The sequence below is a fragment of the Peromyscus californicus genome, unplaced genomic scaffold (assembly GCF_007827085.1).
Source record: "Peromyscus californicus insignis strain IS unplaced genomic scaffold, ASM782708v3 Scaffold_24__1_contigs__length_46423439, whole genome shotgun sequence".
NCBI lineage: Eukaryota > Metazoa > Chordata > Mammalia > Rodentia > Cricetidae > Peromyscus > Peromyscus californicus.
The window spans coordinates 40,179,847-40,194,071 of NW_026294535.1; the positions used below are offsets into that span (position 1 = coordinate 40,179,847).

A 14,225-nucleotide genomic window follows, 5' to 3' on the forward strand; every position below is an offset into this window, starting at 1 on the left:
TTCTGCCTCACCTGCTCTGTAAACGCAGGCACTTTTCATTTTGCATGTTCTCTGCAAGTGATCGTGTGTATAAACTAAATCCCTGTCCACTCCCACTTCTTCTTCCCAGAAGATTTCTATTTCTGTGGATACCTGCTTCATGCGCTCCTTTTTTCTTCTCAAAACAAATTCTCTTCCTTCATAGGAAGAGTAGATGAAATCAGGTGTCCAAGCACCTCAGCTTCTCCTCGCTCAATCTGCTCACCCCTTGTTACCTCCAGACACACATCTTCCCCCTTTAGTCTTGCTAATGTGAATTGTGTCTCCATATCACATTAATGTGACTTCCCCCTAGGTACCCTGAATCTCACTTCCTTCTTCCTCCTTGAGAGGATTCTTCTTCGATTGCCCATTTCCCTCCTGTACTGTCATTTTCTCTCTCTCAAATAGACAGGTCAGAAAATGAGAATGCTTTTTTTTTTTAACATCCATTTACAAAATTCTGTTGGTTTCACAGTTTTTCCAGCTATTGCTCTATTCTCTTCTCGCTTTCACAGAAATCTGTTTTGAAAGAAATTTTTATTATTCTCTCTACAATCTTACCTCCTGTTCTCTACTGTATTTCCTGCCAGTATGCTTCTGTTTTCCTCATACCTAGTCTTTACTGTGCTTACTTCAAGTATGCTTTTATTTTTCCCCTACCATTAAACATGTCTTGTGCCTAAGCCAAGTAGTCAGTACTTGACGATTACCATTGTCAAAATGATAACAGATAATTTAAAAAATGTCTACTATAGGACCAACAATGTTCTAAATATGTTCTACATATAACCTCATTTCATCCTTAAATTAACCTTTTGTAGATAATATCCCGAATGTAGATGAAGAAAACTACTGTCTGGAGATAGTGGATACGTTCCTTCAGATAAAACAGTTACAGAAAGGAGCCTAGATTTGAATCCATCTACTATGATTTCAATTTATGCTCTATCCACTATACTTACTCTTCTAATTTTAATTGACAAAATTGACTGAATTTGTCTTGTACATATTGATATTTTAAAATAAGCATATTTCTAAAATTGCTGTATCGGATCAATTAGTACGTGAATTTCCTTGTGCATTTTTTTGTGAAATAAAACTTAAAATTTATTCTCTTAGACATTTTTAAGAATAGGATACATCATTAACTATAATCACCATGTTGTATTGTTGTATAACAGATCTCTTGAATTCATTCTTCTAACCTAAATTTTGTCTCCCTTGACAAACATTATTTGCTTCTCCACTTTAGTGCCTGGTAACTACTGTTATCCTCCCCTCAGTTCTTCATATCATGCATGTTAATGAGATCATACTCTTCTTTTTTGTGCCTAGCTTCCTCCCTCAAAGATACAATATTCTAGAGGTCCATCTATATTGTAAAAAAATGATTACATTCTTTTTATGCTGAAGAGCGTCCTTTCATTTATATGTACCATATATTTTCTTTATCTGTTTGCCCACTGATGGACACTTAGATTAGATCTATTTCTTGGCTATTGTCAATAAAGCTACGGTGAACACATGAGCACAGAGTTTTCCTCAACATATGAACATCATTCCCTTTGAATGTATCCTTACATTGGGGTTGCTAGATCAAACAGTAGTTCAGTTTTTGTGTCTGACGTTCCTGCACACTGTTTTCCATATGTCTGGAACCATTTACATCCCCAGTGACAGTAGCCAAGCATTCCCTTTCCTCCACATGCCAACACCTTTCAACACTTGCTTCTGATAATAACTTCAACAGAGATGATACCTCGTGCTGTTTCGACTTATATCACATGAATAATTAAGGATTCTGAGCATTTTTCATATCCCTGTTAGCCATGTCTACATCCTCTCTTGATAAATCTCTATTCTCGTAAGTTGTCTATCTTAAATTTGGCTAATTGCTTTCTTGCTTTTGAGTTGTTTAGGCTCCTTAAGTATTTTGGATATCAGCCATTTACTATTATTAGCCCTTTTACTTATTAGAATCACCTTTTTTGGGATAATATTAGCTTACTCCATCAGTTTTTTCTCCTTTGATTATGTTCTGCCACACAGTTTTTTTGAGTTTGCTATCATCTATTTTTTTAATCTTTGCTTTTGTGGCCTGTGCTTTTGAAGTTACCTGTAGTTGCAAGTTTTCCTGTGTCCCAACTGGTCTGTAGCTGCTCAGACCCAAGTAAACACACAGAGCTTATATTAATTAAAACTGCTCAGTCATTAGCTCAGGCCTACCACTGACTAGCTCTTACACTTAAACTCAGCCCATTTCTGTTAATCTGTATGTCACTATGTGTTCCGTGGCTTTACCTGTGTGCCATTACATGCTGCTCCCTGGACAGAGGGCTGGCGTCTCCTGACTCAGCCTTCCTCTTCCCAGAATTCTCCTTCTCTGCTTATCCCACCTATACTTCCTACCTGGCTACTGGCCAATCAGCATTTTATTTATCAACCAATCAGAGCAACACATTTTCACAGCATACAGAACATCCCACAGCAGTTATATCTGAAAAGCAAATATTGCTCAGACCAACATCATAGACATTTTCAGTGTATGTTTTACTCTAACAGTTTTGTACTTCCAGGTCCCACATTTAAGTCCTGGGTTAATTTTGTTTTGCTTTTTCTATGTAGTGTAAGGTAAGGTTCTAATTTTATTCTTCTGGGTGTTCAGGTGCCACAATAACTTTTATTGAAAGTACCCGCCTTTTCCCTTCATGCGTTCTTGATGTCTTTGTCAAAGATTTATTCTCTTTGCCTGGGATTGCCTTAGTGATCCAGGGCATATTGCTTTCTAAATGGACAATTACTTCTTTTCGTTTAATTGGATCTTCAGCAGGTTTGACAGGACAGATCAATCCCTGCCTTCGGATACATTTCACTCTTTGCTCTTCAGTGCTCTTATTCTATGCATTTTTCCTTTTCTTCATTGGCCTCCCTCAGTCCTGCAGTCTTCTGCATCCTGTATCCACCATTAGTGCTCACTTCCTTTTCCCATTTCCTTTCCCTCCTCTGTGTAGGTCACATCCCCACAAGAGTCTCATTCAGTTTCTAGCTTTCCATACAACCTATAGACTTAGGCTCTCAGGGTTGTGTGTTTTTGCAGCCCAACTCTATTCTCTAAGCTCCACTTCGTAAATAGTTCCCTCATTTGTTTACATATAATCATATCAACCTTGCACTTATCAGGGCCCAAACAAGCATAATGCTCCTCTCCCTCCACTGATCTCCTGCCAACCCTGCCCCCCACTTTTAGGCCTTTTCCATTAGATCATCAACTATTTATTTATTTATTTATTTATTTATTTATTTATTTATTTATTCATTTATTGTTGGTTTTTCAAGACAGGGTTTCTCTGTGTAGTCCTGGCTTTCCTGGAACTCGCTCTGTAGACCAGGCTGGCCTCGAACATGAAGACCAACCAGCCTCTACCTCCTGAGTGCTGGGATTAAAGCTCAGAGCTACCACTGCCCAGCAGACCATCAGCTTCTAGTTGTTCAGTTCATGATTAAGTGTTCCACTGAAACATCCCTCCCCTGCTGGTCTCCCCCATAACTGTTACAGCCCACCATCTAATTGAACCTCCTAGCACTTAGAATCCTATAGCCACTCACCCTCACCTTCTTCATATCAGGTACTGCTGAGCTGCCTGAGCATGACGATGCCTGTCCTATCCAAAGACTTTCCCTTCTAAAACATGAAAAGCAACAGCTAACCTCTATTAGATGCCACAGGAGCCCCACATTTCTCCCTCAGCTCCTCCCTGGTCCACTCACATCCCAGCCACTCTGGCCATATTATCAGCACAGGAGAACATTTCCCAGTTTCAGAAACAGGCTAGTGCGTTTCTTTTCTCTGTTTTCTTTCCTTCCTTAGGTCCCTATAAAGGGTGCTAATTCAGCCTGTCATTCAAACTATATCCACACTAGAGAGTACCCTGAAACATTCCAATGTAGACGTGAGTTCCTCCCCTGCTCAATTACTCTCAATCACATTTCTGCACTGGATTTCTTTCAAATATTTACTTACTTCATAATTTACTTGGGCATTTATTATTTGTTTTCTCTCCAGCAATATAAGCTCTCCGAGGACAGGAACAGACTTTGTCCTTTTAATTTATCATGTCCCCAGTTCTCAGAGAAGTTTGTGATGTGTGGTATTCATTCATTTTAACTGTCACCAGGTACAGTGCATCAGGCAGTATAATCTGTGTATTAAAACACAAAACATAGTGTATTTGCGAAGTTAAGAGTGACTGACTCATGCTCAACCACGAGAACACTATAGAGCATAAGAAGGTTGGGCTGGAAGTCTGGGTCTTCTATATTTTAGCGTCTGTTTAAATCCATGCAGTTGAATCAAACATAAAGAACTTCTCCCATTGCGTTTAGAGTGATACAAATATCTGTGACATTGAAGATCACATCCTTTTCCTGACTGTTCTGAGAAGTATCTCTCAAAATTGTATGTCACACCTCAGTTTCTTGGTTTCATGTGGAGGGATAAGAAGTTATGCTACATAAGATTTTCACTCCCCAAAAGCTTAAGCAAGCTACCTAACCTGAGTTACTGCGAACTCCATTGCTCATCTCTAACAGGCAGGTTGATATAAATGCTTGATGCACTGATATTATTTACGGGGAGAGGAGGTCCAAGGTGTTTATAATATTAAACTATACCAGATTTCCTACCTATTTAATTTTCCCTTTGAATGTTACATTAAAATGTTCTATGAATACCTATTCTTTTAGTAGATGCTTAATTTTATTTCTAAAGCTGCTCTTCATCTTAGGAGATGGAACTTTGTGATCTGTCATGCCACAGTCAGGACAATACGTTGGAGAAGAAATGTGGGGGGAGAGAACAGTACTGATGTAGACAAACTAGAGTCATGAGATTCATGAATTTTCAATCATCCCCAAAGCTCTGTTGGTTGTCTTACTTTGAGGTTAGAAAAATGGTTATGTGAGCCTGGCAGCTTGTGAGACTGGCTTTCCAAGTGGCTGCCTTCCATCCACGTTCTGCCTGCGGTTGATGCCATTGGGTGGCAATTGTCCCCTCGGGCAAAATGGAAAGAGGAATGAGTGTGTGGGTCCCGACACTCACTGGAACATGTAGGCAAACGGTGGTACTTTTAGACTCTTCCAATTAGTTTATTTCCAAGGAAACTGGGCAGAAAATGCTAAGGATACAGTGTTCATACAAGTTCACTGCTTCCTGAGAGGGCGTCCTCTGCCAAAGTCTCACCCTTTATCCTGAAAAGGGTCACAACTGTTACATCACACTGCTGTGATTGTATGGCCTGCCTCAACAAGCCCATTGCAGGGCACCACCTCCAGGGGGTTTACGTTCTGGTGATTAGCAGATTGAACAGACAGGTATGAAATGCACAAATAAATATGTTTTTTACAGCACCACAGATTGCTTCTATCTTTCAGATTCCTGTAACAGCTCATTCTAATCTCATCACTAATTGTTCCTGCCTCACCAAGCATTTACTGACAGAAATGGTCTCAGCACATTTAGAAAAGAAATAAAATCTGCATTATGGAGTCAACATCATTGTGTTTCTGGTTCCATGCATGGCAGATTCATTATAGAGCTGTGTTCACTGTATTTCTAATTAAAAACAGGAAAAGAAGTGTCCGAAGCTTTCTCAACATTGTTTTTAATCTTCTGTTTCTGTTTGCACAGCTCACCATGTTAAAACGGGAACTTGCGAGGTGGTGGCCCTGCACAGATGCTGTAATAAGAACAAGATAGAAGAGCGGTCCCAAACGGTCAAGTGTTCCTGCTTCCCTGGGCAGGTGGCAGGCACCACACGAGCTGCTCCATCTTGTGTGGATGGTGCGACCTCTTCCATTGCTCATCGTAACAACATAGTCAGGATTGGAACCCCCCTATAATGCTATCTACTGGAGTCACTCCCTGGGGGCCACACAGTAAATCACATGGCAGAAAAGAAGTGATTTGGGGGCTTTTTTTGTGGGTGACATAAATACCTCTAGCTAGGGTTAATCACATCTCACATAGTCCTGTTACAACAGCATTATAACGAGGTTCCAGTCAGTCAATGTGTGCTTCTGATACTGTTGCCATGAAATGTAGATTTCCTGGTAGATAGCAGATGCATAAATTACTTGGGAAATGCAAGATGGCTATAGAGGGTTAAGTAATGTGTGTTCAAAATCCCTGGACAGAGTTTTTAAGAATTTTAAGAATTTCTCTTATTTTAAGAATAAGAGAAAAAAAAAGTCAACACCATGTACACAAATCACTGGCTGCAGATAAAATTCACATAAAATGACTTCAATGGAGATGGACGTAAATATTGGTTTCCTTGTTTGATAGTTCGTATTATTATACTAGATTATAAATCTTTGTGTGAGGCTGGTAATTGTTACATCATAAACAGTAACTGTTTTATGTGGCCTATTCCTTGTGAAGAAATTACTGTTTATAATAAAGAGAAAGAGAAAAACATATTAAGTCTACATACACTCTCCTGATTTTCAGCTTGCTCATGGGGTAGCAGCTTTGTTGACTTTAAAATACTGATTCATCTGGGCATGGGTATAGTTTATTACGTATTTATATAAATCGGTGCAGGGCTTTTCAATATATTAGTCTCATGAAGTCTGTGTTTTCGCTTGAAACATCCTTCAACATAGTAAGTAAAGTTATTACTTTCTGTTGAACATTTAGACATGTATTAATATTATATATCCCATATGTCCTTATTGTGGTAAAATAAAATTTTATATATAAGAAAACGTTCTTGAAAATACAAACTATATTAGCTAGATCAGTGAATTTTGTCCCATGGCAATCCCAAATAGAAATATTGAGCTGATTTTTCTCTCTCCTTGTAGCATCCATAGTGGAACAGAAATGGTGGTGTCATATGCAGCCGTGTCTGGAGGGAGAGGAGTGTAAAGTCCTTCCAGATCGGAAAGGATGGAGCTGTTCATCAGGAAATAAAGTGAAAACAACTAGGGTAAGTGGACAGCCAGCCTGGGATGGAGGCGATCTCTGAATTAGTGGAGAACAGGACATGCGCTGTGGTATCTGAAGGGGCGGTTGTAGAATGAGAGTATAGTTTTATATAATGTGAATTTCCCATTCATTCATTTGTCCATAGCATATTTTTATTTCAGAATATCACCTTCTACCAAATACCATCCATTTCCATGTTTTCTGGTTAATGAGCACTGTTTCTTCATAAGATATTGCCAGCAACATGAACACCCCCTACCCCCATCAGGATGCATTCTAAATGGCAGACAACTGGCCACAATCCCTATTCACATCAGCTGAAGAGTTATGGGAATAAATTCTGAAAAAGACTGAATAGTTTACATATGGCTCCATATCTGTTTACAACTTAGGTTCTCTCTGTTTTGTAAAAGTGATGATTGTTTTGATCTTCCTAAGCTTTGGACCATTAACTAGTTTCCTAAGGGTTAAGGGTTGTAGTCATTGCAATGGGTAATGGAAAGGCAATTTAGAATCTCAGGATCAATGTAAAACAATGCTTAGGACAGGGAGAACTTTGCTGGAAGATGGGAGAGGGATGAGAAGTCATTTTATTTTTTATTTCCCCATTGACTACATGAATTTTCTGGACTGGAAGAATTTAATTTCCATTTTAAATATAATTATATATAAGTAAAAGTTGTATATAATTATATATAATTACAAGTATAATTAAAAGCTAAAATTTTATATTTTTCAATTTTCTTTGAAGGAAAGTTGGCAATTGACTATAGTTGAATAATAGAATAATAAAACAAAATAATGGTATAAGCATATTTTATAAAAAGTAACACCAAGCTAGATAATAATATTTATTTGACATGAAAGTTTTTTTTAATTTCTGAGTGTCTTCAAGTAATTATTCAATTGATGTCATTCCAACAAATTCTACCCTGTCAATTAATGTCATCAATGTATTGATGCTAGATGTATACAGATGTGTCCATGTTTTGAATAGCACAGATAAAAAACATACTTTGCTGTTTTGCCAATTATTCTTGATTCTAATTTGTTGGCTAAATTTTGGGAAATATTTCCAAAAATATGCCAAGTACATGATCAGTTAAGATAATTTTATTATTCAGTGGGCTTGTAAAAGTTCTAATTCATTCATTCTGATTTGTTAACATTTTGCCAATATAAAATTTTCTTGTAAGGTATTTATTACCATGAAATTATTTTCCCCTCATACTAGTAGAAATAAGACTAATGGGAAATTGCTAAAGATTTGAGATTCTGAAACACATTGATAAGAGAAGTAAGTAAAAAAGGTGAGCTCTCTACAGCCATTCCATGTTTTCATTACTTCAGTGGACAAGGGCAAGCTAACATTTATTGGACCCATAAACATATGCTGCATACTGAACAAGGCACTTTAAATACATTATCTAATTTACTCCACTTAATAGCTCCACAAAGATGATATTTTCGTCTCCATTTTACTGATGAGTAAACCAATACTTCACAAAGTTAAGTGACTTCACAAGGTCATAATGGTAATTAACTGAGGGACCAGGATTCAGCCCCACAGCCTGATTCTCAAAATTGATCCCTTAATCTGTAACTATAACTTAATTTTAACATATGATTTATTATATTCTTAAGTGATAATGATTAAATTTTCCTACAGTTCTATTTATATGAGGTAGACCTTTAAGAATATATTTAACTTTCTGGATCATTGAAATGAAAAGGTCAAGACAATGCTGTTGAAATTCTCAAAAAAATTATTTTCTGAGGGTGTCATTTCTTTCCCTGTTGGCCAACTCTCAGTAATCCAAAATTAATACTGAGCTTCACCTTCATGGAACTTACTCCAATACACAGAAACAAGACCGATAAAAGAATGAGTGGTTCTGGGCAGGAACACCACATCTAGACCCCATAGCTTGCTTTAGTAGTGTGGCACTACATGTCATTGGACAATACTTTCTGGTTTTCTTTCATTTATTCACTAAGAAGAGCTGGCAATGGAGGACCTTAGAGAATGTATTGTCACCCATCATCAGGCTGAGGGTTACATTGCTGTCCTGGGATTAAAAAAAACTGTAGCCAAGCAGGAAGCTCTTCGAAGACCAGGTCCCTGGTAGCTTTTGTTGTGTCTATAGTTGGTAGCTACAAGTGGTGACCATAGGCAGGTGGGAACAGACAGGAGCAGAAGCAAATAGCCCTCAACTGTTCACAGCACTCAAGCCAGCCTTGAGTTTCTCTTCTGTGTGTCCTTGTATCGTTTTATCCTTCTTTAGTTTCTCCTTCTCTCTCTTACTCCCCCCTCTCCTCTTCCTCTATGTCTCCCTTTCTGTCCTTTATCTTTCTGCTGTGAATGCCCAAACTGCTTCCCCAGCTGTCAGTCAAATGTCCACCTTCCCCTTTCTACAACTCAACTGCCACCCGGACTGCTTGGCCACCTCTGTGCTTCACATCCATTGCCATTGCTCATCTGCCTCTATTGCTTCTTTCTCCATGTTACCAGCTCAACCTTCACTACTGAAAGTAGACAAGAAAAGACTACTCAAGAAAAGCCTCACACTGAATGGGATGTAACAGCAGGGCTGGAAGCTCAGAGAGTTGTTTCTCAGCCAATTCAATAAGTGAGCCTAAGAAGCAAGCTTATATAGCCCTGGTGTTTGGACCCAACACAGTCATTGATGCTTATGTTTTGAACCAATTGCAGCCTTGTCTCTTAACATCAATCATACTAGTCCCTCTGATAGGTTGATGGCTTAAGTCCTCCTCTGCAGGGTCGTCTAGAGTTCCTGGAAACTTGTGAAAACACAAAATCTGATAGAAAATTGTTTCAGACCACACTGACAGTGTCTCTAGTGCCAGGGAAATGATCTATAGTTGTCATGTCGTTTTCTTAAAGCATCTGAGGGTTAATCCAACAGCTGGTACCTGTAGTGGCAGAAGGGAGATCCAACTGGTTCTGTTGCTCAGGGAGGCCGGGGCAGCAAAAATGAGCCCAATAGCTGCAAATTATGGAGTTAGATTGCTCCATGCCTCCATCATCTCCGCTGACTGGAAAATGGACATCAGAAGCCAGGTTTACAGTAAGAACTTTGTGGACTTATTTTGAACACTAGCAGTAACTTTAACGGTGTTTATCAGTGTTTAACATCTGCCCAGTGCCCAAGGGAGAAGTGAGTTCCCATCATCTGTCTTGGGTTAATACAGTTGTAGGTGCTTAGATTGAATTGCTTCTAAGATCTCTAGTGATTCTGAGGCTAGGATTCTAATTCTAGAAAGAAAATAATAAGGGAAAATAGAGAATGACTTGAAAGAAGGAACTTTTTGATTTATCAAAGTAAACTATTTCTCCCTTTGTTTCTTTTATAAGAACCATTTTTATTCTCAATTGTTTTAAGTAAATATTTTAATTTTTCTTGCATTTTAATAATTTAAAATTTTCTTTAAGTGTATTTATATGTGTGTTTGTTTTGGTATGTGAACATAGATGCCTGAGAAGGCTCGAAGAGGACATCAGATCCCCTGGAGCTGGGGTTACAGGTGTAGGGTCACCCAAATTGGGTTCTGGTTATCTGTAGGAGCTGTGGATGCCCTTAACCACTGAGCTATCTCTCCAATCCTAAGGAAAAAAAAAACTTGTAAAACATGGACACACTTAGATACTTTCAATTAACCGAATACTGTGATAGTCTATCTGGCTAGTCAAAACTGCACAAATAAGAATGAGTATTGGTTGAATTCACAAAACAAGTTCGTCAAATATTGCCATATTGCCATTAAAAAGTCAAAGTTTTTAATGCCATGAGCTCTGCCTTTCCCATTAAAATATTGTAAAAAAGTGAGGGAAGAAAAAAACATCCTTTAGATAGTTTGGGGCACAATAGTACTACCCAGGGAATGAGTATTGGACAGAGGTGATTTCTTCCATGCATAAGTAGTTATACTATTGTTAAGAAGCGTAAGTCATTATTTTGTTCATTGCTACCGCTGTTTACTTGACAATCTTGAATAAGGAAGCTGGGGCTGCCAGAGTCCTATGAAGTCATTATCCCTGATTTGGCAGGTTCTGGATGCAAAAGGATGCTGAGAAGAAAAACTGGAAAAGGTTACAAAGTAGCTTGCAAGCTGCTCTCAGCCCAAAGCTATATATGTGTTTGGAAGGCAAAATATGATGGTCATATGGGATTTTTCACTGCAAGCAAAATGGCTGGAGAAAGGATTAAAAATTTCAGTAATGTCCACCCTCCCTTATAATTGCCCATATCCAATCTGGAATGCTCGGGCAAGTCTCACAGTGGAGGGAGAGCAGTCAGCCAAATCCAGCGGTGGAGTGTGCGTGGCCTCAGCAGAGAGAAATGGCATCTTCCAGAACTGACTACAAATCAGGGCTGGCTGTGTTCATCTGACTACTTTGGAGCCTCATTGGCCTTACTACAAATGTGAATTATGCCTGCTCCTACCTTCATGCTCGGCTCAGACAGCTTTGTTTTTGTTCCAACCTATTTTCTGTCCCAGAAAAGAGGGAAGACAAGGAACAGATACCCTTTGAGACAACATCAAATTTTTGTTCTCAAACCCCTTTAGTCTCAAGAGCATAGAAGACGTTAACATCTGTTTCCAAATCTTCTTTTTTTTTCTTTCTCGTGCTAAAGGAGAAAAATTAGGAGCATCTATGACATGCAAAAGTATCTCCTGCAGTACCTTTAAGATTTAAGATAAAAAGAAAGGAAAAGTCATGTGAGCCTTTTATTTTAAACTCACTTTCAAAGATAAATAGTGAGGAACTTTTTTTAGAGTCATTAATAAAAGAATAGCCTCTCCAGTGTAAAAGAGCATGTAATTATATGCTAATTATACAATACAAAATAGCAGGGGGAAAGGTGCTGCAGAACTTGTAAGATATGAGAAAATATCTTTAACACCGTGGGGATCATCAGGAAAAAACAGACAATGCTTCATTTCTTTTAATGTTTTGAAATATTTTTTTCTCTGTGGAAGATCTAAGGCACTCATGTACTGCTTTAGAATTTCAATTTCTTATCTGTTGGTATGGACATCACGCTCCAAAAACACAAGGGTCAGTAGCTCTTAGGTCTGATTCTTATCTAAGGAAAACATGACAAAAAACTTACTTTATAAGTGACTCTATATTGTCATTAGAAATATTCCTTCTGGGAATCATGTATCCAAAGTCTAGCTACTTTTCCTATGGATAGGATGAATTCTTGGGTCATAATTTGTACCTAATTGGAGTGACTTTATCCTTATTCATATACTTAAAATATCTTAAGTAGATAGGAATTCTGTATTTTTTAAATATACCTTTAAACAAAATTGATTTTTTTTAAAGATGATACAGTGAAAATGAACAGATGTTAAGAATTCAGAGCGTATCACATAGTAACAATACTGTGAAGAATTCAGAGTGCATCACATGGTAACAATACTTATAATTTAAACACAAAAGCAAATACAGCATTGACTTAGCTGTTACGGTGTACTATATCAACCCTACTTAACTTAGTTACCTTAGCCAACCATATTAGACAATATGGATAACACAGAGATATATGGAATAACCCTTGCCCACAAGTGTCATATACACTTGAGACAGAGAAATGAATAGTTTGCAGTATTGTTTCTTTCTTTATCCCTATGCAGCATCCTTCATAGAGGGGACATTGGACTCAATGGCAAATAGTGTCGAGACTAATATTATTAAAATAATAGACTAACAACATCCTTGCTTTGGCTCTGTCATCTTCAAAGGCATGAAGATGTCAAACTAGATTCAGTGCCAAGCTCTCTGGCTGTATGTACCAAGGACATTTCTAACTTCCTTCACAGCTAAATTAATATGACATTAGTACATGGCTAACCTCAGAAGACAGAGAAATCCAGTTTTTAGAACGGAGGAAGGAAACAGCTTCTTGTGAGTTTTGCTGATCACAGCCTCAAGTTGCCCCTTCCAGATGAAGCTGGATTTTATATCAAGGCTCAGCCTTGGTAAATCTACACAGGGGAGATGGGTACTGTTCCAGACCGAAGGCAAAGGAAGGACACAGCATGAAGATTAAAGTTTACTTCATTACATAAAGACAACTCAGTTTGTATGCCTTCTTCGCTCTCAGTGCTCACTTTGCCTGGCAAATGTAAATACACATTTAGAATAGCGTGGTCCTCTCTTGATCAGCCTGCTTTTATCCAGCACATCCCCATCCATTTGTCTTCATCTCTCTACCAGTCAGGGCCTAAATTGCACTCAGTCTACAGCACAAAGGCAAATGACCTGTAGGGCTGTGGCTTATCAATTATATTATGGCACCTACAGTAAGATATATATCTTATCTTCTGACCCATTACACACAACACACACACACATTTGTATGTGCCAGACTGCAGTTAAAGTTGGATTCTGAACTTTTGGTTGTCTTTCTTTCTTACCTTTTAATCTTTCTCCTTCTTTTTCCTTCCCCCTTCTCTCCCTCTTTGCCCTCATTTCTTCCAATATCAGCCCCATGAACTGATTTGATCACTTGCTGATCAAATTGTATTCTGCATCTTAGAAAGTACCACCTCGATATTTGATTCCCTCCTGAATCTTGCTCCGTAGAACTTGTGGAGATGCTAACTCCTTAATAAAGAGTTTTCAAATCAATCCAGTTCACACACTTTAATACCAGTTTTCAATATATTTTGGGGTAAACATTTCATTTACTTTTGAGATATAGATTTTATGGAAGCAAATACATATGGCAAATAAATACTAATTCAAAAGTGCTGTATTGTTTACTGTTTTGAAGAGTTGTTCTAAGTTCCAAGTAAAGACACCAATGAAACAAAACCAAAGAATTAAACATTTCTGCCCTCAGGGCCTGTGCTCTCCTAGGTTGTATTAGTTTTCTGTTGCTGCCACAGAAGTTAAAAGAAGTTTCAGTGACTTAATACCATGCCTGTTAATTGTCTGTAGATTATATATCTAGGAACAGGTGGCACACAGTATCTGTTGTCTGGGTTTTGTGAAGGGAGAATTGAAGGGTGGGCATCACCTTTCCATGACAGGGCTGTGCTTCCTTGTGGTGAGTCTGGGGAGAACCCATTTCTAAGTTCCTTCAAGTTAGCATACTCTGGTTCTTGAGGACAGTAGGGCTGGAATGTCTGTTACCAGAGCCTCCATCACTTCCGTTAGGATGACGGTTTTTCTCATCAC

General features: G+C 38.3%; 1 protein-coding gene across 5 annotated transcripts in view; it reads left to right on the forward strand.

The window, feature by feature from the left end:
• The window catches only part of Tafa2 (TAFA chemokine like family member 2), a 446,228-nt gene that overhangs the window by 404,275 nt on the left and 27,728 nt on the right, over positions 1–14,225 (forward strand). For all 5 annotated transcript variants that reach the window (XR_008221708.1, XM_052753500.1, XM_052753498.1 and 2 more), the window contains 2 exons: positions 5,708–5,860; positions 6,886–7,010. Coding sequence is in view for 4 of the 5 variants with exons in the window: in XM_052753500.1 (XP_052609460.1) it covers positions 5,708–5,860; positions 6,886–7,010 (278 nt within the window). In the remaining variant the exon portion in view is untranslated. The remainder of the gene's footprint in view (positions 1–5,707; positions 5,861–6,885; positions 7,011–14,225) is intronic.